This window comes from Dama dama, chromosome 3 (assembly GCF_033118175.1).
Source record: "Dama dama isolate Ldn47 chromosome 3, ASM3311817v1, whole genome shotgun sequence".
In the NCBI taxonomy this organism is placed as follows: domain Eukaryota; kingdom Metazoa; phylum Chordata; class Mammalia; order Artiodactyla; family Cervidae; genus Dama; species Dama dama.
In genome coordinates, this window is record NC_083683.1 from 19,262,587 (window position 1) to 19,286,991 (window position 24,405).

Sequence of the window (24,405 nt, forward strand, 5' to 3'; positions counted from 1 at the left end):
CATAGCAAGCACTCAATAACTATTCATTGAATACATGAAAATGATGAAGGGATGGTTTTCCAAGGTCAAGGATGGAATGTGCAAATTAGCCTCCTAAATATAACTGAAGTCTTAAGGCTTTTGGCATTTAAGTTGATCAATTTTAAATTTTAAAAGCTTGTTTATGAAATAAAATCTATGATGTAGCACATATAATAGTTGGCCCCTTAACATCCTCTGTGTATACTCTGTGTATAAATTTATACATGTATACATGTATATATAGACACATATATGTATATTCATACATAGATAAATATAATCCACCAGGCAAACACACTCCTTTTACAGCATCTTACTAAGTCTAGTTTACACATTGTACCAGCACTTAAATCTTGGTAATATGCTGCGCTTTTTCTTTTAACAATTTCCGTCCTTGTTTCTCTTTGCCATAACAACATAATATGTGTTTTGCCAAACAGCACTTTTGGGGAATTATAGTTAATGTACACAAGAACTTAAATTAGAAGTCAGAGGGCCGTTCCCCTTTTTCCTAAGAGTTTTTAATAAAATGAAAACAATCCAGTTCTTCATCTTAGAATCTAGAACCTAGGTGAAATAGTCCACAGAAGAAGAAATCACAAGACATGTGAAATTCCTTCACAATTTTTTTGTTAGTCACACTAAAGGGGTTTTAGTGTCTGGTTTTGATTTTTACTACCCTCTAGAATGTCAAGAAATCCTGATTCTTATAAAAAGTCATCTTAGAGCAATAGCCTGTCAATTGACAAAAGGACTGATGGTCTACCAGTCAGAGACAGTAACTAAACATTATTACTACAGTAAATGTTTTCCTCTACTATCCTAAATTTACCACTTAAAGAACTACTCTTCTTAATACTTTTGCACCATAGACTTCTTATAACTTTTTTTAAATTTCCTTTGTCTTACCCATATTATCTAAATAAACAAAAACTTTACATTTTAAATGACTTTTAGTGAATAAAGTTGCCTATCATGATAGTTTCTAAGGAAAGACAAGTTAATTTTAGAAATCATATTATATTTTCCATTTATACCTGACAATAAGCTAGGTTCTTTTTTTTTTTCTTTTCAAAATGATCTCTTCTTTCAGTTTTTCTCCATTTCCAAATTCCATGATAATCACTTTTTCTTTTTTTGTAACTAAGACACCTCTTCCTCTGAAAAAGATTTGCCAGATTTTTGCCACATGTTCTGTTCTGGGCTATGAACACGAGCTCAGTGGGAAGGTTGAAAAGCATTTGGAAATAAAATGAAAAGCACATTCTCACAGGTTTGAGTTTCATGGAAAAGCACAACCTCTTCTGACGTTTCTTAAGTAGACAAATAAAGAGCACCAGCCAACATTAGAAGTCAACATTAATGTTGATCACCAATTGACTGTCCACGGGGACTTGGCAATGAAACAGTCACTCAAGTCATTTTTTAACACTGTAGAAAACACTGATCTTGCTTCTAAGAGACCTCAACTGAAGTCTTCGTCAGTAAGTATCTGAGGAAGTTCAGCTCCTTAGCATAGCCCCCTGTCTCCATGACACACACAGTTTTACAACATTCAAAGCACTCCCGAAATTGAGGTGCTAAAGCCTTACTAATATGACTCCCTCCTCCACTGTTTTTGTTTGTCACTAGCATGAATGAACCTGCAGCCAACAAGCCACCACAATTATACAGCTCTACAAGCAAAAGAAAAATAGAGATAAAAAATGCCTAAAGGAAAAAGGTGAATGAAAGTAAAGCTGTCCTCCTCAACGAGAAGGATAATAATGTTATTAGTATTTGTAATTGTGTTTACTTCATCTGTCTATGAAAAGAGAGATTACTAAATAAATTAATAGCATAAAAATCATTCTAGACAAGGTTGCTCATTTTTGCTTGTCATTTTATCTTATTCTCTCATTGGTAAATCCTGTTTCCCAAAAAGATCATTCATGGCTCTCACGTCAGTTTGTAAACAATTTTTTATTTGTGGTGTGTCTGTTTTTAATCAATGTCTGTCATTCCCACTAGACCATAAGCTCCAGGAGGTCAGGGATCGTTTCCACTTTACTCACCATTCTAACCTCAGCACCAAATACAGTGCCAGACCCAGTAACTTCTCAGTAAATATTTATTCAATAAATAAGTAAATATCCCTTTTATAGCACTCTTGGTGCCTGGCACAGCTTAAATCTGTAATAGAAGTCAATAAATTTTTATTGAATTAGATTAAGAAGATAGCCTTAAGGAAGGTGGTTTTGGAATTGCAAATATACTCATAAAACCACTGAAATAATAATTATAAGTTATTTGTAAACTTCCTTCAGGCATGTGCTTAATTCAATGCAATTTTGTTAAACCCAATTCCAGTTGTAGCTTTCTGTTTTGTCCATACTCTAAATTAGCAAACATATTTCTCTTCAACAAAAAGCATGTGAGTCAGACTTTTCTCTCCTGCAAATGAGTTATTCCCCCGAGCTATTCAAAATTATTAGACAGCGAGGTTATGTCAAATTCCCATTGATAAGTGATTACGCTTAGTGTTGAAAACTACGAATATGTAAGTGTAGACATAGACCATGATTAACCAACTAGGTAGCAATTGCTCAATAACCAAATTTCTCCTGCATATTCTTTCTGGCTAAGCCACTGAACCAAACAATGCTTCTGATCACAGAAATGCAGCCTCAGTGCTTCCCCGACATCTGCTTCATACCCACAAGGACATCAACACACGTGCCTACAGTGTTTGACGCTGTGCCCACCCAGTCTCCTGGTGGCAGCCTCTCTGGGCTTGCTTTCAACGCCCTTTTTCTTTTTTCTTTTTTTTTAAGACTTATTTATTTTTGGATGCGCTGGGTCTTCGTTGCTGTGTGCAGGCTTCTCTCCACTTGCAGCAAATGGCGGCTTCGCTCCAGGGGCGGTGCGCGCTTCTCCCTGAGATGGTTTCTTCTGTTGCATAGCACCGGCTCCGGGACATGCAGGCTTCACTAGCTGTGGTGCTTAGTTGCTCCACAACACGTGGAATCTTCCCAGGCCAGGGGTGAAGGACAGCCTGACTGCATAGGCTCAGGGTTAGCTTGCTAGAGGTCAATCCCGGATGGAACATTCGCCAGTTGTGTGATCTTGAGACCCAGTTTCCCCATCTACACAGGCATATCTCGTTTTATTACACTTTGCAGCTATTGCATTTTTTTTTTTATTACAACTGAAGGTTTGCGGCAGCTCTATGTCAAGCCAGTCTGTCAGCACTGTTTTTCCCACAGCATTTGCTCACTTCATGTCTCTGGGTCACGTTTTGGTAATTTTTGCAATATTTCAAACATTTTCATTATTGTTATGTTTGTTATGGTGATCTTTAATTAGAGATCTTTGATGTTACTGTTGTAGTTGTTCTGGGTGTATCAACCATGCCCATTTGAGAAGGTGAACTTGATTGTTAAACACAGGATTTAGAATATTACATAAATCTAGTTGGCAAAGCAGCAGCAGGATCTGAAAGGATTCATCCCAGTTTTTCAAAGAAGTTTTACTTGTGGGTAAATAGTATAAGCAAACAACAATACATGCTACAGAGAAACTGTTCATGAAAGGAGGAGACAACTGATGCTTCATATTTCACTGTTGTCTTATTTTAGGAAATTTCCACAGCCATGCCAACCTTCAGCAAAACCATCCTGATCAGTCAGAAGCCATCAACACTGAGGCAAGATCCTCCACCAGAGAAAAGATTATGAATCACTGAAGATTCAGATGATGGTTACCAACTTTCAGCAAAAAAGTATTTTTTAATTAAGATATGTACATCAACTTTTTAGACATAATGTTATTGCAGACTTCATAGACTACAGTATGGTATAAACATAATTTTTATATACTGGGAAACCAAAAAATTTGTGTGACTTGCTTTATTCCAGTCATCTGGAACTTAACCCACATCTCCAAGTAATATGGGATATCTACAAAGTGGAGAAGCAAACAGCATCTACCTCACAGGGTTGTTTTGAGGATTAAATGAGATAAAGCTTGTAAAATGCTTAGAACATTGCGCGATGGATAGTCAGTAAATTTAAGATATTTATCTACCACTTCTTCCTCCACTATTTCACCAATTACCATAACTGATATCCATCGCCTCTCAATATCAGTATCAACCATGACCATTCCATCACCTAGAATTCTCAAATACAAGAGCATCCAGCCCTTCCCTCTCTGAAGCACCAACCTGAATACCCAGTTAAGTCCTGGGCCACCCAAACTCAAAAAACAAAAATCTGGACTCTTCTTTCCCAAATCTGCTCATTTTTCTAATAGCACCACATTTCTCCCAACCAATTAGCTTGGATACTTGGTCTGTTGTAGTCTTCTAGCTGGAATACCCAGCATGTAATAGAGCCCAGTAAGTATACACTGAATCGGTAGTCTTTCTGCCACCTTCTCCCTTCGACTGGCCCCAGACAATGAAGCCAAAGTTAGCTTCCTAAGGCATAATTCCTTTCCTACCCATCCATCTACAAAGCATCTGAACTTCAGTCTTCTTCTAACTTTCAATTTTATAGCTTTGCACAAAGAACTTTCTAAAGCCCAAAAGTAAAGCAAATTGAAATAATCACAATTTCCCAAATAGGTGCTAAGATTTTCTGCCACCATCCCTTTGTTTATACTGTTCCCTGCTTTAGAATGTCTTCCTCCAACGTCAAATTACTACCCTTCCTCTAAGACCCATCTCAGATGCAGTCTGCTCTATAAAGCCTTCCCTGATTCTATGAATAGCAGGACAAATCCCTCCTGCCTCCAAACTCCTATCACCTCTGAACTTCTAACAGCCTTCCCACACACTGCATTCTATTATGGTTCTTTGTCTAAATCTTGAATACTCCTTGCCAAATTGAGAGGTCAAAAAGTGTGTACTGAACAGGGTCATACTTACGGAAGTTTTTCAAGTTATTTCAGTATCAATTTCCTCACCTGTGGGATGGAGAGAATTAACTATCATGAAGACAAAAAAAGCTAGTGTTAACAAATAGTATTAATGGAGGATAATATTTTCCCATTATAAGTGGAAAACTACCACAATTTGGTAAAAAAAAAAATATATATATGCAGTTAGAACACTGAAATGAAATAGATAAAATGTTAACAGCTCATCTTCAAGTGACAGGTTTTAATTTTGTTCTATAATTGTTTGTTTTCAATATTTCTACAACTATTTTGTATTCCTCTTGTAACTGACCTAACAGAAAAACATTTATTCTTGTTCTTGCTCAGTTGCTTTAGTTGTGTCTGACTTTGCAACCTTATGGACTGTAGCCCCTCAAACTCCTCTGTCCACAGGACTTTCCCAGCAAGAATACTGGACTAGCTTGCCATTCTGTCCTCCAGGGGATCCTCCTGAGCCAGGGATTGAACCCGCGTCTCCTGTGTCTCCTGCATTGCAGGCAGATTCTCTACCAGTGAGCCACCAGAGAAGCTTTAGGCTAATACATTATGGCCTGATAAGACAAAAAGGATCAAGAAAAATGTTTACAAAAGGAAATTTTTAAAAATTACCTGGATAGTAGCATTCACAGAAGAGGGGAAAGGCATCTATGTCTTCAAAATGCATCAAATTTCAGCAGTAATGTGACTGGGAAAGGTTCAAGTAGAATAGAGAGCCTCTGAAATCACTTGCCAAAAATATTTGCCATCACAATTGATTAGGATATTATCACAGCTCCTAAGTCTGGGGCTTTTTGAGCCTTGCATCTGATCCGTCAATGAAACAGAACAACACAAACACAGAGGCCGTTGCATTAAGCCTGTGATCAAGAATGAATTTATGGCTCAAATCAAAGACTCTATATCAAGAAAGCTTTGAATCTGCAAAAGTTCATGTTATAGTCAACACCCTTCTGAAAATTTTTCTCAACTGCAAACCTGACATGCCCCCAAACTAAATTTACTATCTTCTTTTCAAAACCTGATCCTCTTCCAGGGCTTAAAAGTGTAGTTTTGGAGTCCAATAGGACACAGATACAATTTCAACTTTGTCACTTACTTGCAAAGAGATTTTGGAAAGTTATTTAATTTCTCTGAGCCTCACTTTCCTTATTTGTTTAAAAGAGGATCCTTATATTTACCTTATTAGTTGTTGAGAGGAATAAATTTTACGAGATGCATTTAAGTCACTTAGCACAGTGCTTGGCACAAAGACTCAAAAACGGTAAAAATATTTTTCGGTAAATAATTATCTTCTACCTAGTCTCCGAGGCTAAAGGCAGCAAAGACATCACAAGCATTCCATTCCCTCTGGGTACCACAGACACCAGGTTCTGCCGATTCTGCCCCTGAGATATCTCGAGAACCCGCTTTGCCATATCCAGTGCTCCATGCTGACTGTGGTGTCTCTCTCCTCTTGCTCAAATCTGCAAATACTCAAATCAGCTGTAGCTTCTGACTCCTGCTCCTGCAGTGCTGGAGCTGACTTTAAAGTCCCTCTCCTTCCAAAGGCAAAATGTGACAGCATCATTCCCCTGCCTAAAGATGCCCTGGTCCCCTTTTGTACCCAGAATCAAGCCCAAGCATAATAAGATGGCACATCACGCCTTTTCCACAATCTCTCTGTCTTACTGTGTCTTTCCAGCTTCCCTTTCTGCCAGTTTCCCAAGCCTACACATCTTCACCCTAAACTAGAACCAGGCTAATCACCACCTAAGTATCACCTTTTGTCCTCATCAAACTCCCAGGGATGGCCTTTCACTCTTCTTCCCTAACAAACTCCTACTGAACCTTCAAGAACTTGCTTCAAACATCACCTTTTCTATGAAGGCTTTCTGTGGGGCAGAGTTAATTCCTCCCTCCTTTTTACCGTAACAGCATTTTTTTTTTATCCCTTTTATTATCCTGCATTTTACTTATCTGTTTTCCATGTCTGTCTTCTCAACTCAGTGGTGAATTACTTGAAACCAGGCACCATATGCATCTATCCCCATGTTTTCAGTGCTTGGCATCTACTGAATGTTCAGTAGATGTCTGCAGATAAATACATTCTAATTAAAACTAATAATTTTCCAGTAGTCATCTACCAATGGGAGAGTTGCATCATAAGGAAGGCCAAGTCCTGAAGAATTGATGTTTTTGAACTGTGGTGATGGAGAAGACTCTTGAGAGTTCCTTGGACTACAAGGAGATCAAACCAGTCAATACTAAAGAAAATTAACCTTGAATATTCATTGGAAGGACTGATGCTGAAGCTGAAGCTCCAATACTTTGGCCACCTGATGAGAAGGACCAACTCATTGGAAAAGACCCTGATGCTGGGAAAGATTGAGGGCAAGAGGAGAAGGGGGTGGCAGAGGTTGAGATGGTTAGATAGCACCACCAACTCAACGGACATGAGTTTTAGCGAACCATGGGAGATAGTGAAGGACAGGGAAGCCTGGTGTGCTGCAGTTCACGGGGTCGCAAAGAGTTGGGCACTACTTAGCAACTGAACAACAGCTACAATTAAAACTGGGAATTGAGGATTTATTAAAACCAGAAACTGAGGCCTAATAAATGTAACTCGGACTGTGTCACTAGCAAATGTCCCTAACCAAGGTAATCTCAAAATTTTGTGAAACTCTCTACTTTCCTGTGAAACCACAGTAAATGTTCAAAGTACCATGTCATTAGCAAAAGAAAAAAGTGAAAAGTCTATCTGCCTGTTTCAATCCTCCTAGCTCCATAGAGTTGAACAAATTTTCTCAAGAAAAACTTCAAGAAAAGAATGGAAAACTCCTTATTATTACCATATATTAAGTGTTTACTGCATGGAAGGCCCTGTAATACATCAGGTCTCATTTTCTAGCAAGCTCTGCAGACATGGTACAACCGTCCTCATCTTGCAGATGAAAAAACTAGGCCTCACAGGTGAAGTTGCTCCAAACCCCACAACTTGTAAATGACAGAGCAGAGATCTGAACCCTGAACTGTGAGAACTCAAAACCTGTGCTGTGATGCTATGTCATGCTGCCCTTCTCATTGGTGACCTAGCCAATGACCTACCACCATCCCACCCACTCCCAGCAATCCTGATGCGAGGTTAGAGAAGATGGGAGCAGGAAAAAACAGAAAGAATGTGAATGAAAGAGAGTGAGAGATGGTAAGAAAAGGACAGGGATCACCTCTTAGAAAATGTATTTAGTATATTAATGTATTTTTTAAGCTGCAATGAGATTATTTTTCTGCCAAGTACAATCTAAAATTTATGCAAAAGGAGAAAGTCAATGAAACTTACAATCAAAATCTTAGTCCTTGTTAAAGAAAAATTAAAATTAATAGGCTCTTTTATTAATCCACAAACCTAACAACACTCAACAAAAAGTTTCTGTAAATTTTAATTGCAGCAATATGGGCAATGCTTTATTATGACTCATTGACTTGAGCCACAGAGTTTGTGCAATATAGTTTGCCCTGCTTTATGAGACTGTAACTGCAGTGAAATGCTACTATGTGTACTCAATTAAAATGCACTAGACTTATCAAAATAAAGCATTTGGGGAAATAGCGTGCTCTGTATTTGTTTGCTTTCCTTTATAAATTCTGCACGTCCATGAAATAAAACCCATAAATTTGTTCTTCTAAGTGAGCTGAACAATTCCTTCTTCTTACTTTTACTATTACTATCTGTTCAACACCTCTGGTTTTTCTTTCCCGAAATGTGTTTCCCAATTGTTATTAATTCTCTAGTGTTTGAGAGAGAGTAAGCTCTTAAAATATAGAATGGTCTCTACTAGCTACTCTACAGATAGATGTGTACCCAGAGGAAGAGACAAGAAGCTGTGCCCTGTACTCTGCAAAGGGGGACGTGTCCAGCAGCAAGTGCTCACTCACCTGAGCTGACCACTTCACTTCGGGTTTTACTTGCAATGGAACTTCCTACCCTTGCCTCATCCAATGCCTTTCTTCTAAAAACCATTTATGAGATGACTATTGCAAAGTTTATTGATGATTTATAGGTGTATAATCCCTTTGCCAAAAATCTCAAGGTTCAGATGTGGTAAATGCAGAATACGGGGTGATTTTAAATTTGAGAATAATAGCCCATATATTGTCTAAAATATTTAGAACAATGGCCCCATGTATTACATAAAACTCCCACTCGAGTCTGAGGAAGCAGCCTGCAATCAACCACATCAACATTTCTGCAGCAAACTGAGCAAATAATAACATGAAAAGGAGAAAGAGAATATAAACAAATTCACATCTGTTCCATTCACACTATGCTATGAAATTTGTTTCAGAAAACCTTTCCTTTTTCAGAGCTCACTGGGTCTCAGAATTGCAGTTGAGAGACCAGGATCTGAATATACTCTAGCAAGAGGCCTTGGGAGAGGCATCTCTGCCAATGGGAACCTGCCAGACTATCATCATTTGAAGCAAGGTGCAGGCTCTGTCTGAGCATGTGGACATGACAGATGGTTAAAAATTCTAAAAGTGTAGTTCTAAAGAAATCATGAAAAGAGACATCACAATGGGTATAAGGAAGAGTTTGTCTATATACTAAGGGGATATTCGGCAGAATTTGAAAAGCATAGGAATAAACAAGAAAATCATTTAATTGTGTTTTATTCTTTTTTCCTCACTAATCTTATTCTTAGTTTGAAAAGAAAACCTCCTCCTGGTTTGCATGTGAGTTTGGACACACATTTCCAGAAACTAGGTGGCCCACCAGCAGACTATGTCCACTGTCACACTCGAAATAAAACAAGGAAATCAAAATGAGCTACAGAATTATAATATCAGGTACCACTGTCCTTTCTTTTAGCATGTTGTAAACATGTGGATATATTTAAAGGTTTCCTTTATGTTGGATAATATCAAAGACAGATCCGACTGATATTATATAATAGGCTGCTTCAAAGTAATGAATTAGCTGAATGAATGCTTTCTTGCTAAATAAATAATTCCAAAAGAAAATAGATCTTTATTCTTAAATCCCCCTCCTTTCTCAATTAATTAGACTTTGTTGGTAAAAGGAAGTGAAGAAATTCAGCATAAGCCTGATTATATCATAAATGTAAAATGAGCAGGACAAATAATGGGCTTTATACTCTTTCAAACAAGTTAAATAAGTCTGTAATAGCCCACCAGTTGTGTAAACACAATTTCACTATACTTGTAAAAGAAATATTGACTTACCTGTTAACTTAAATTATCCTGGCATGCTTCAACTAAGCTTATTAGTAATTCGTGTGGTGTACACGAATGTTTTTAGTTGTGGACTTTTATCAAAGATTAAAGAATTAGGAAATCATCCGTTTAGCAAGCCCAGAAACATGTACCAGACTGTACTCTACCAGAACTGACTTTAGGAACTTAGTCTAAGAGGCACAAAGGGATTACAGTCCTGGCCTGAGATATTCCCATTACACACCAACTGATTAACAGTCAGATACCTTCCAAAATCATGAATAATACAAACATCTCACCCAGACAAAACACCAAACGGCTCTACTTTATCCCACTAACATTATTACGTGTAAGGGGTGGAGCTGTTCTCCTCTGATGTATCACCACTATGCATGCGTGTAACTGGTTGTTGAGAGAAACTAGAAATATATATATTTTTTAAGGGGGAAAAGTTGAATATATATTTGGCCCTACTGTTCACATAAAAACATACCATTCTCTGCTCCAACTGGTTCCAGGGACAGTCCAAAAAGACTATCATTGTTTTCTTTACCAAAATATGTGAATTTTTTTCTCAATAAGACAATAACAAGTCTAAGATTCTATGCAGCTTAAGTCTCTGTATGTTTAGAATTTCCAAGGGATTGGGGAAAGGGTACGGGGGCTTCCCAGGTGGTGTTAGCAGTAAAGAATCCACCTGCCACTGCAGGAGATTTAAGAGACGCGAGTTTGAATTTGATCCCTGGGTAGGGAAGATCCCCTGGAGAAGCGCATGGCAACCCACTCCAGTATTCCTGTCCACTACTAGAAACTACTACTCAGAGGCCCTACTAGAACTTTCTTTTTTCTTTGTGGTACACAGGAATCTGCTTTGCTGTATTTTCATTTTATTAGCTAAGGTAACATAATTAACATATGTGTATTCAGACAACAAAATTACTATTAGAAGAACAATTCTTATTTTCAACTCATACATTTTAAGGTCTGCAAGACCTTGAATTTCATCAGGTCACACTCAAGTATTCATGCTTCCTGGACTTTTACGTTTTTACTAAGCATCTCTGATTGCAAGTGATCACAGAAAAGTCCTTACTCATTACCTTAACCAACAAGACAAAACAAAATTGACTGGTTCACCCAATTGGGAGGCGATGGTGTAGCAACAGCTTTTAAATCAGACATTTAAAAAGAGGACCTTAGGATTTTGCTTCTCTCCTCGCTAAAGCTGATGCTCACTTTGTGATGAGCTCTCTCCACAAGGCAGAATGACAGCTCCCTTGAGCTCCAGGCTTCCTTGTCCTGAACTCATGAGGCTGGAAAAGAGCCTCTCACCCCAGGGTTCATGACAAGCCCTCAGATGGATTCAGACTGCTCTGCTGGGGTCATATACTTACCGCAGGGTCAGGAAACTGGGACATATGATCGACAGTTCTACCAGAGTCACCTAAGGTTTGGGAAGTGTTTCCCAAAGGAAAAGTGTGGCATGCATTAACCAAAAAGAAAGAGGAGAAATGTTGGGCATGTGAGAAAAAAAGAAAAAATATTCATTACACCTGGCTTCATCCAGAATAGCTGTCTTTCCCCCTTGTAACTGAGTCAGGAATCCCTGACTCAAATTGGTTAACAAGCTTCAATCCCTGAAGAGAATAGGAAAGGCACAAACGCAGGTGGGAAATTCACTCTACTCCAGGCCAAGTTTCAGACATTTCCATGTTTAGCACTATGTAGGTGAATAACAATCCTTTTTTACAGAGACTTATACAGGCTCATTCTGTTGCTTCCAGTCATACACCTAAAACTGTCAGAATCTAGATTCAAATCTAGTTCTACCTGATTCATTCGATGACCAAAGTGCTATACTCTTTTTGGAACCCTGAAGTCACAGAAACTATTGACAAAAGCCCTTAGTAAGATGGTGGACACGATCATATTTGGATACCTGTGTTGATAAATCAGTCAGTCCGTAAAAATCAGTTAAGTTTCTGCAAACGTGAGTCCACTGTAGGAGTTCTCCACGTAAAGACAAGTGGCCTAGTCCCTGTCTCCAAAGCTATCACAATAAAGTTGGGAAAGCAAGACACATATGCATTCAAGGAAATTTTAGGGCTTAGTTGTGTGATATTTAGAACATACACTTTCAATGAGATTCCTAGAATTTCTGTGCAGAGTCTGTGATCTTCCTTAGACTGTAAGCTCCATGGAAGAGCGGTAACTGGGCCACTGCTATATCACACCTGTAGCTGTTCTACAAAGATTTGTTTCTTGATGACTAATATAGACTATGGTTACAGAAGGTTTTAAAGAAAGAGTAAGTCTTGAATTGCTTTCTTACAAAATAAGTAATCTGGGGCTAAGTTTTTTTAAAGGGAAAGAAAATGAGTAATTAGTAGATGTTCTATAAATGTGAAAGGAATGGCTAGGAGAAGCAAGAATAAAAAAAATTAGCAAAGGCAGAATGGATAAAGAAGATCTATCACAGCATTGTTAATTGGCTATACTCCAATATAAAATTAAAAATTAAAAAAAAAAAAAATAAGCAGAGGTACGGTACTGGACGTGATGTGCAAAGAGACAGGTGAAGGACCAGGAAAGAAGTAGGCCCTGCACTGATATCCAGAATCCAGGGTTCACTCACAGTTTTCAGCAGCCACTGTCTGATGTTCCCAAATCTCTGGGCTGCAATATCTTTATCTGCAAAATGAAAAAGATGGGGTATATATAAAGCTTAGCCACTCTCTCCTTCCATCCAATTCAGGAACTCAGAATAGAAAAGAGCATGTTCAGAACACTGATTTAGGTCCAGGAATCTATATATTTTTTTAATATATAGACGTCAGCCAGGTTTTTAATATAGGACGTCAGCCAGGTTTGCGGACCACTTCTTAAACAAAGGAGAGGAAATAGACACAACGACAAAAATCTATCCAGCTGTAAAATTCAGAAGTTTATATGGGAAACTCAGCAGGATGGACTAAGTGGAAGAAGGCTGAGTGGCCTTAAAAGCCATAAGCGTTCTCCACCTTCATGAAACAAGCAGGCATTGTGCCCAGAGTGAAAACTGTGCATTTTTGTGAGTTGAAGTGGCAGGCTTGGGCCGTAACTTTTTTCAGCTACTCACTGGGGTCTGCAGACGTCGGGCTCTGCACCGAGGCCTTCTCCCAGGAACGCCCTGCGTCCTTGTCCTTCTTTCTCCTGCAGGTTCACTGCAGGTCGCTTTTGAAGAGTATGAGAGCTCGCAATTTGCACTGACAATGGTTCTCACATCTGGGTGGGACTGCACTTATTTAGAAAACCCTGGGACACTTTTAGGATGAAAAGGCAGCCGAACAAAAGCAAACATCTGTCCCGCATTGCTTCACTAAAGGTGACTTCCAGAGGATCCTAAATCACTTTTTTTTAAAGTCACTTGGACATCTAACCCCACGGGTTAGACAACACTGGAGTGCTTGCTCACGAGCTGTATTTATTTAGCGATTAGCCCAGCGTTTCGATTTTAGGGCAAAAAGCGAGCCAGATCGGGCGGCTTGAGGTAAGGATCCAAAAGGTCACCCATCTTTTGCCTGGGGACGCTTGCCTCCTTACCCTGCTAGTGTGATTATTTTTCTGGATTGGATTTTTTTTTTTTTTTTCTTTTTCCCCCTTAGGTGCTCCATGTAGCCCCTGCATTCTCGGAAGTGGGCTTTGGGGAAGCGTGCAGCATCCTTCGGCCCCTGCGTGTCCGTCTGTACCCGTCTGAAGCAGGTCCCTTTCGGCTCTCGGCTCCGGGCGGCCCGGCCGCGGGAGAGAACGGAGGCAGCCGGGGGCGGGGCGGGGAGCGGGGTCCCGCGCCCCTCACGCGGTGCGGAGCGCCGGGGTCCGCGCCGGGCAGGCAGAGCCGGAGCGCCAAGAACTCGGCTGCACCTCGCGCCGCCAGCCGCCTCCCGCCGCGGGGCCGGGGAGGGAGGAGGGGGTCGGGGGAGGGCGGCGGGGCCGGGCGGGGGCCGCGGGCGGCCGGGCTGCGCTGACGTCACCGGGCGCGCGATTCGGGCTGGAGCGCTTTAAAACAGGGGCGTGCGAGCGGAGATGCTGCTCCGCGCCGAGCAGGCCGCCGGCAGCAGCAGCGCTCACGGCCCGGCCCCTGCAGCGGCTGCAGCCGCTCCTGGACCCCGCGTGGCGGCAGGGACCCGGCCGGGCCCCGCGGCGCTTCTCCTCGGCGGCCCCGCGCTGCCCGCGCCCGCGGAGCCGCAGAAGCCCGCCGAGCTGCGCCTGGCGCGCCACGGTCTGCAGCCCGGCCGACCCTCCCCACTCGCCGCCGCGGTGCCGCTGCCCGGGCACCATGGACACCTCCTCGGTCGGCGTTCTCCTGTCCTTGCCCGTCCTGCTGCAGCTGGCGGCCGCGGGCGGCTCGCCCAGACCCGGCACGCTGCTGCGGGGGTGCCCCGCGCGCTGTCAGTGCGAGCCGGACGGCAGGATGCTGCTCAGGGTGGACTGCTCCGACCTGGGGCTTTCGGAGCTGCCCTCCAACCTCAGTGTCTTCACCTCCTACCTGTAAGTGCGCCCCGGCTCTGCTTCGGGAAGCGGGCGGAGGGAGGGAGGCAGGCTGGCCCTCCGCGCGCTCTGGAGGGGGCGGACGAGGTTGCCAAGGGCGTCTTGTTCAGGCGTGTTTGGGCCCCTGGGAAACGCACGTGTCTTGGGGCAGCGCGCCCACACTTCCTGGGACCCGCAGAGAAACGGCGGCTCCGAGAGCAACCCTGGGGAAAGCGCTGGTGCGCTGCAGCTTTGCGGCCCAGTCTAGGCAGGTCGCCGCGCGAATTCCTGCGAGTGCAGGCAATTTGTCTGCAGTGTGGACATCTGTGCCCCTGAACCTGGAACCCTAGGGTAGGCTGCCCAGTTGGTCCCTGCCCCAACCTCCGCCTCCTTGTCCCGTCACGTTCCGCGAAGAGATGGACTGGAAAAAGTTTCCCCAAAGGAGAACTCCAACGTGTCCAGCTCCAAAGGAACTTACTCTTCATCCCTTGAGCGGTCGCGTGATGTAACCTTTTTCTGTTCTGTGGTTCTGTTCTGTTCTTTCTACCCCCCCCCCCCCTCCTTTTTTTTAATGAAGTGATTAAAATGTGGCAACCACTAGCTGCCAGAACGTTATCTTTACCTTTGGCTGCCGAGCCGCCCTTTGAAGTGCCCGCGGCCTCTATGTAATCTTTAACCATCTCCTCCTCCAGGGGAGGAAAGGGAAGTGGGCTTAAGGCGGCGGAGCGGGTAAACAGCGGCGCCCGCACCCAAGTGGAGACTTGAAGCTCTCTGTCATCCCTCGGGGAGCCTACCGCCCCGTCTCCCCGCCTCCATCACAGCCTCCAAAGCCCCAGTTGCGGAGACGAGGCAGGGGCTCGTTGCTTAATTTTGTCTCCGGAAAATCCGGGCCTGGAGGGTAACAGGTGGCTGGGTGGATGAGGTGACCCAAGGGGACCCCGATTCTTGGGAACCGAGGCAACAACTGTCCATCTCCCTATCTGAAGCTTGCTTCCTTCGGGCAGAGAGACCAGGGGTCGGGACCACTCGGGAAAAGAGGCACTCGCGACCGCAAGGCTACACGTCTGGGTTTTAACTCCAGGCACGCCGGTGAACCCACCCCAAACCCTGGCAGTCCCAGTTTCGGCTTCTCTGATGTGCCTTGGCAGGAGCAAACTGGAATGTTTGTGAACTCGGTCTTTCCTCTGTTTAGTTGTTTTCTGGAGGGAAGAAACATGAAGAGGCTTGCACAACGCTTTACACTAGATAGTGATTCTTTTTCTAGAGACAGAGTGAGGAAGAAAGAAAATTCTTTTTTACTTGCTTTGATTTTGTGTTGAAAGGGAGGGATTATCCTGCTAGATTTTAGTGTTAGTAGATGGCAGTTCCCCTCCTCACCTACCATAAAACTATTTTGGCTGCTTTCCTTATCTGAAAAGATTATAGAATTAATCTGTTTCCCCGCAAGGTTTCCCTTCAGGTATTGCATGATGCAGTGATATTTTTACAGCAATGGAAATCCACTCCCCTAAGTGATCATTCTCTTAAGAACTCACATTTCCTCCTCCTAAACAGCTCTCTCTGCTACAAAGCTGTCTGTACTACTTACCTCCAGTCTCTGGATTTAACTGCTAAGTTTAGTGTTTCAAAAATCATGTATTCTTCTGCATGGTGCGTTTCTGCTAGTGGTTGGCAATTGCATTCGAGAGCCTAGAACTGCTCTTGCCGGTCACCCTGAAGACATTGGTTATATACAAGGGAGGTGTGCAGTCCCCCCAAACTCTTAACTATGTAAGACATACAGTTGTTAGAAAACTCTTTAAGCATACAGAAAATAAATGTAAGGACTTTTTGTTTTTTCCTCTCACTCATTTGTTAGGCTTCTGTTACTAAAATTTGGCATAAAATACTGCTTCCAATCATTTCCCACATACCTCAAATGCATTTAACTGCTTCCTCCATGTGCTGGGGAGATCTGACTGCCACTGTTTCCTATCTGGCTATCATTATAGATAATCCCTCAGAGTTAAGATACCATTAGGAAGTTAATTGTCAGCTTTTTTTTGTGCTGTTTGATGACAGCCTATATCTGGCCTAAAGTGAAATTTCTCAGTGTTCTGTATCATATTAAAACCCAACGTGTCTGTGAAGTGTCACAGTGAATATCAGATACTTGCATCTAATGGTTAACTTTTCAGGGGATGTGAGGGCTACATGTAGAAATCAGCCCTGAAGTAAATAACCAGACTGATGTTGTCCATAATGAGCAATTTTAGAATCTGGTCTCCTTATCTGAGACAGAAGGCCAGAGGCCCCTGGAGGCTCTGCCTTCGTGGCCGAGGGGTTTGGGTTTGGGGCTGTTTGACAGCCTCGGGAGCTCTGCTGGCGTGAGGGGCAGACGGTGCCCTCTTTTGGTCACACCTAGAACGAAGTGACCGCTTCTCCTCCGCTTGTGCACTCACACCCTGAAAGAGAGGTCTTTATTTATTCACGTCTGAATAAGTAAGCTTGTGTTTTACTGGTTATATTAAGAGATAACTTCTTTTTGCTCTTGAAGAGGAACATGAAGTTATAGCCCGGCTCCAAGGGGGGGCCCAGTGGTAATGACGCTTTGGTGACAAAGTTGCTGTGTGCAAAGACTAATGTGAGTGAGAGGCCATACTACTATCTTTATTGTTTGTACTAAGTTATCACCATTTCTTTGAGTCAAAATGTTATCTCTTAATCTTCCTCCCCTCCCCAGAAGAGAACAAGCATTCCATTTTATTCAAACAGCTTGATGATGGCAAGTTGCAGCTGTACACATTTGGCAAATAGATTTGCCACAATCTGATAACCGGTTAGTCCAACCTGTAGGTAAGGAAAGCTTCCTAAACCCTATTTTTGTACAGTTTTATAATCTTTCTTCCCCAGAAGAGCTAAACGTTAAGCCAGTCCAAACATTAATATTAACTCTCTTTTCTTACTGAACTGCATTCTCCAGTGGATCTGTAATTGGACCACTGAACATGCGTGGTAGAAGCACTGGAAATTTTCAGCCTTAACCTCTCTCTCTTATTCTCTCCTCCGCTAACTATGTTCACCCAGAAGAAAATAACACACCAAGAATAAAACATAAAAACAGACAATAACGGTTTCCAATGTTTAATACATCTCAACCTACCAGTAGTGATCTGTCAGACATGAAGTAGTTCTAGCATCTAATTTTATAGATAAGTTGTTTTAATGCATCAAATTGGACATTTTCCCTAATAGGGTATTAGAAGTAAGCTCCATGTACTACTTTGATGTATCTTTCATCCAGTTAGTATAGTATCCAAATAGAAAACTAAATCCTAACGAACATCCTAATATAGTAAATATACTTTTCTTTATTCATCTAGAACAGTCATTTTATTTTTAAATGAAAATTGAGTTTTTTCCTGCAGTTGCTTAAAAACATGAACATTTCAGCCACAGGCAAATTCATGTCACATGAAACAAAGTTATCAGGAGAAAGAATTTTTTTTTAAATTGTATCAATTTGGTTATTTTTCTATATGTAACTTTCTAACAAAATTTAATTTTACACACACTTGGTAAAACTAGTTTTAATAAAGACCAATCAAAAACCTCGGTTATAACTAATTAGCCATGGCCCTGGTGTCATACATGTATTCAAAGCATTTAAGATACACTTTCAAATTTAAAGAACCTTTTCAGAATCTTCCCTGAAAATTGTTTAATATGTTTCTACTTCCCTTCAAGGAAAGAAAACTATTTTAAATGAAGGAAATTTTTGTACTTTAGAGATGGTTACAAAAGCCTTAATTGTTACAACAGTCTTAAAATTTAGATCAGTTGCAAACTATAATGTGCTCTACAACCTACTTGCAAAATTCATTTAAAATATAATGATATCAGTGACTTTTCTGCATTTTAATGTTCTTTCTTTTTCTCCAGGATGTCTGGATTTTCCTAGTAGTGTTTTTGTTATGGGGGTTAATTATTGAAACTAATTGACTGAGTTGGTCTGAGTGATTTTTTTTTTTTTTTTGAGATAGTGTTTCTAATTCAAGCAATCTTAATTGTATAGATTTACAAAAAAATATTTTACTATGTTCAACACATACATGGCAAAGTTTGTGTGACAATAATGAATTTTTACATATAATTAGCATAATCTTCAAGCAGATCTTCAATCTTTTCTCTCTTTACATGTTTTCTTCAAAGTAAAGGTGGAGTTCTGATCAGCAACAAAAGGGGCAATCACAAATGAGTTATTAATAAAAGACTGGAATAAAAAACTAACCTTTGTAATTAAATAAAAGTATATTTTAATAATGAAACCGTTCCTACTTGGATGTGCTTGAAAAAGCTTAGAAACACAAAACTAGTCTATAATTTCTCAAAGTCAAGTTTTGAACTGAACTGTTTGATGGTTTTTAATCTCCAAAGCATGTAACTGTCAAAGGTATAGACATAATATCCAAGTAAACAATTAACTGTCATAAAATTAAAGACATTGCAGAATATTTACAGTTTTACAACTGGCACCTAATATCTACTTACTTTAATAAAACATTTTTATATTTCTTCTATTGAATTTATACATGTAAGTCATTTTAGCTATAAATTTGTTTCCCATTAAACCAAATCATATACCATAGGTTAGAAATGAAAAACAGTAGTGAGCACAGCATTGAGCAATTTTGTGAAGTAATTCTTTTGGTTTTATTCACTTATTTATATAAATTTAGAATAATGCTACATGGAACATTTCCTTGTGAACACCCCACAAATGGATATTTCTGGTAAATTGAATTCTTATGAGATTCAGCGCCCTCACTCCTGTTACAGTGTTTCCCTTATACAGTGTCATTTTGTAGTAGAAAGATGAGTCAGACTGGCATTAGAGTCACAGCTGATAGATTACTTATCAAAAATGACAAGCTGATAATTTAGTCCTATTGCTATTTTTTATGTGTCTTAGAATTTCATTTGTTAAATTACCCATGAATTCCAACCTACTACAACTCTTTGATTCCCAGATTCTATCAGCTTCAATCCACAGTTTTACTCAGTCCTCATAGGTCCCAACTACATGTTCAGTCTCACCATGGAGTTCCTTAGCTCTGGGAAAAGGAGACCCTGCATCGGCTATAAGGTGGGATGTTTCATAAGTGTCTTCATATGCAAAATTATTTTGTTTCTCCATAGATATCATAGTAGGAAGCAGGTTCATTCTTAAAATCTCTGGCATTTTTTCCCATTTCTTAAAGTTAATTTTTTTTTTTTTTGCACTAAGTCCAGTGAAAATGTCTTATTTGAAAGTAGTAGGTAGAAGAATGTTAATCATTTGATTTCAAAAAAATGGAATAATGTCATCTAGCAGTAATACTAAAAGATGGTTAACAGGGTGTTTGAATTAGAAGGTTAAATTTTTTAATTAAAAAAAATCTTTACTTTTAATTGAGATATAATTGATCTATAACATTTGTGCAGGTATACAACATAATGATTCAATATTTATATCAAATCATGATATGATAGCCATGGTAAGTCTAGCTAGCATCCATTAACCACAAACTGGGTTAACTAAATATTTTTAAGATATTTTGGAAGCAGGAGTCCTTTCTCATATCCTCATTCTCAATATTTAAGGTGAATCAACACATCATTTATTTGATAAGATGAATTGACACATTATTTATTTGATTCAGAGTGGAGAATTATTTCAAGGTTTTATCTATTCAATATTTAAATCTCAATATTTACTATGGCTCAGGGAAGCTGGAATTTACTTTGAACATATGCAAAAGAACCATCCATTGTCCATGAAACCATCTTCCTTAAAATCAGATGGACTAATTCTCCAGGAGGTAATGATGGGCTCTCTTTCCTTCAGGGTTTATCTTCCTCCCTAGACTGTGAGCTCCTCCAGGCTAGGAAATTTTTCACTTTATTTCCCAAGTGCTCAGACCAGTACCTGGCAATTAAGGGATGTTCAGTAAATACTTGTAATGTTGACTTGAATAGAATTGGCTGAACCAGCTGCTGAAATCCTAATGGCTAAAAGGGCTCAGAGAAAGGTAACAGTTACTTGTCTGCAAGTAACAGAACAACACAAATCTGGTGTCCCACAATTACAGCTCAGCCCTGTTGGAAGTATAGTTAAATTGCACTTATCTTTTTTTTTTTTTTTTTAATTTTATTATTTTATTTTATTTTATTTTTTGTCATACATTGATATGAATCAGCCATAGATTTACACGTATTCCCCATCCCGATCCCCCCTCCCACCTCCCTCTCCACCCAATGCTATGAGTTAACAGTCAGACGAGAATTTACATGTCTAAATTACTTTATTATTGTAATAACAATAATTAAAACAGCTGACATTTATATTATCCTTTCTGAGTGCCCAGCGTTATGGGGCTACTTTACTTAATCCCTTGCCCCACAAGAACCTTTTGACACAGGTATTATTATCATACCTGTCTCGAGTGGCCTGTTAGCTTATTGCAAGAATATTTCCAAGGCTCAAAATGTTTCAGGGCCTCTTTGAAATTATCTTTTGGGCTAGTTTATCAGAAAACAAGGAAACCAGCCTTCTAATGTTTAGTTAAGCCTCACAGTAATTGCAATTAGTGCTGAAATACTTCAGCACAGTTTTCTTCTTAGGAACATAACTTATGAAGCCCTCCCATGAGAAATATTTCTTCAAGGAATCCTAGGAAATGTAATCTTTGGTTTTTGATAAGATGAGAATAATACTATATAGCTTAGGGCCAATATATTAAGTTTAGTAGCTACCTTTTCCTATATCCACAGAAACTATTTCTCTGGTCTCCAAGTCAAAGATAAATTGTGGTGGTGCCCAAGTATTATAAAGAGTGAGCAACTGACTAATAACTTCCAAGTTGAAAATGAAACTCTTTTTTTCTGTGACCAGATCTATACAACAAATAAAGTAGCTAGCTTCTTTGAAACTATTTTTCAATTCTGAGAGATGTGAGAGAGGTATATCCATATAGCTGATTCACTTTGCTATACAGTAGGAACTAACACAATATTGCAAAGCAGCTGTACTCCAATAAAAATTAATTTTTTTAAAACAGACATGAACTTTCTTAATAGGCCAATTTTATTTAAGTTTGTGTTTACCTTCAAAACTGGTGAGATAAGATGAATTGACACATCATTTATTTGATTCAGAATAGAGAATTATTTCAAGGTTTTATCTACTTATCGATCACTATGTAAGCTCTGCATGGTTTAACAATTAAGCCAGTGAGACAGACTTCTGTGTAAATTAGAAATCTGGATAAGACAGAGAAAAGTCCCTTCCTTCAAACAAAGAACTGAACTATCCATTTAGTTTCTTCAATCATTCAATTAATTTGCTGCTATAAACCTATGTGTTAATCATTTATTATATTACAAAGTTGACATGAAAAACCAATAGTTGACCAATTAATTATAAAGCATATTCAGCATAAAGAACACCTCCTCAAGTAAGAACTGATGTTTAGAAAATTTAGGTTACTTTGAGATACAATCTCTAAAAACTCTTACAACAGTATGCTTGACTTCAGTTTTCTATGAACAATAATAATTTCAAAATTATAGCAGATACAGACTACTATATATAAGATAGGTAAGCAACAAGGTCCTACTGTATAGCATGGGAGCTATATTCAGTATCTTGTAATAAACCATAATGGAAAAGCATATGAAAAAGAATGTATATGTAAAAATTTATTCAGCAATCCCTAATTGTCAAGTGTCTCATTTTTAACATATGCACATTTTTTCCATGTTCATTTCGTCCTTCTTTGCTACAGGAGTTTGACTTCACCTCCTAACAGAGACCGTGATGGTCAAGGAGAAAGAAAGTCATCTCACGTGCATGTCACACACACACACACACACACACACACACACACAGCAACACTCCAATAAGAAACAGTTTCCTTTGCGCCACTTGCTCGGTGGAATGGGTGGAAATGATACACATTGACATGTCATGGCAGTGGAGGGCCAGCCCTTTGCAGGGGAGAGACCCAGGCGCTGCCTGTGAAGGCACCTTCAGTTCGCTTCAGAAGCTGAAATGCAGAAGACAATTGTGCTGGCAATGGGAGCCCAGCTCCAGCTGCGAACGTGTGCACCGAGCTGACCTTGCTCATCAGCCTGCCAGCTGAGATTAAGCTTTCCTCAAGTGGTCCCTTGTTAGTCCAGCCTTTTCCCCAGTTTTGCTCATCTTTCACTACTGGAAGCCAAGTGTTTCAAACTGTTACTCAATTTTGCAGCCAAATTCCTTTATTCTCTCCTCTACCCTCTCTCTGTCTCTCTCACACACACATACACACCAAATGATGACTAACCTTACATGCATGCTTTCCTTTCCAAAGTCCACATTAAGAAGAGAATCTTAAGAATTTTTATGTTTCACTAAAAAAAAAAAAAACCTAGTAAATATTCTTGTGCTCCTTTTTTTTTTTTTTTTTTTGAAACCTTGATTAAGTAGAACAGGGACCTCTACAAAAGATGTCTCTGCAAAAATAACCTTCCTTTGATCAAAAAAGCCACAAAAGTGTACTTCTCAGGAAAGTACAAAACCACACATGATCTCAAGTGGAAAAAATATAAAGAATTTGCTGAATTTTTAACCTTAGCACATAACAAAGATATTATTTTAAAGTTGGTTGGTTGATGTGGGCTGTGTTAGAACTTTCATTGTGTTGTGTTTGGGTTTACCCAGTGTTATTTTAATGAGTTTATTGGTTCGACACACAGGACACCACATGGCGCTTAAAGGTTTTAGGTTATAAATTTCCTTGTGAGGCACTTACTTGAAGGAACTCCGTTACATAACCCATTGGTCTTTAAATCTATCAGTATAAAAATAACCTTTCACTTTTTGCATACATAAAAGATTATTTAGCTATAAAAACCAAATAAAAATTTCCATGGAAGGAGCTACATTCCTTAATCATCTGTTATGTGTATAAGTTAAGGTTTTCACAATAAGCATTTATTTCTCTGTGAATGTTGAATGACTCTACAGAATGAGTTTGGAGTCTTCCAGTCTTTACTGGAAGAAGAAATCTCCCTCTTTGTTTTCTCTTCTTATTTCTTGTCCTGAAGGGACCCTTAGACCTGCCTGCATTTGGCCGTAGATGTACTCTATAATTAGTGGTGTTAACTGCCCAATAGAGTAAAACCTAGAAAAAAATAGCAAGAGAGATGGAAAGAAGAAGTGGGGAAATCGGCCACTCGAAGAAACAACACAGACAGAACAGAGAGAGACAGCAAGCCCTGAACAGACATTCAGCCTCGGATGGCACCCTTCTCTATGTTTCCCTTCTCCATCCCCCTCTATCAGACAGCATCAGACAGTATCTCCCTTGACGCAGACACTCTCCCCCGCCAGGAATGCAATCTACAAGATGCAGGGAAGTTTAGAAAGAAGAATCTCGGGGGTTAAAGTTATCAACCTGAAGCGCACCGAAATTGGGGTCTTTGATTTTAAATTGAGGAAGCCACGTTACTGTCCCTGTGGTGGGAGACCTGAACTCACGGAAGCCCCCGTTCCCCAGCAGCTGTTGTTCTCTGGGGCTCTGTGCAGTGGAGTCCAGGCAGAAGTTCAAGATCTTTTTTTCATTGAGTCTTCAAGCTCAATGAAAGTAGCAAAAGGAAGTCCCAGTTAAACCAGACTCTCCCAGGGTGTAAGCCAATCTCCTTTGGAGATCTCAGAAGTTTTAGCAACATGATTAACTGACAGTG

The 24,405-nt window shown here is 40.1% G+C and overlaps 1 protein-coding gene across 1 annotated transcript in view; it reads left to right on the forward strand.

The window, feature by feature from the left end:
* Positions 1-14,467: 14,467 nt before the first annotated feature.
* Positions 14,468-24,405, forward strand: part of LGR5 (leucine rich repeat containing G protein-coupled receptor 5) — a 126,166-nt gene continuing 116,228 nt past the window's right edge. Inside the window, exon 1 of the mRNA XM_061121889.1 lies at positions 14,468-14,679. Within this exon, the coding sequence (XP_060977872.1) occupies positions 14,468-14,679 (212 nt within the window). The remainder of the gene's footprint in view (positions 14,680-24,405) is intronic.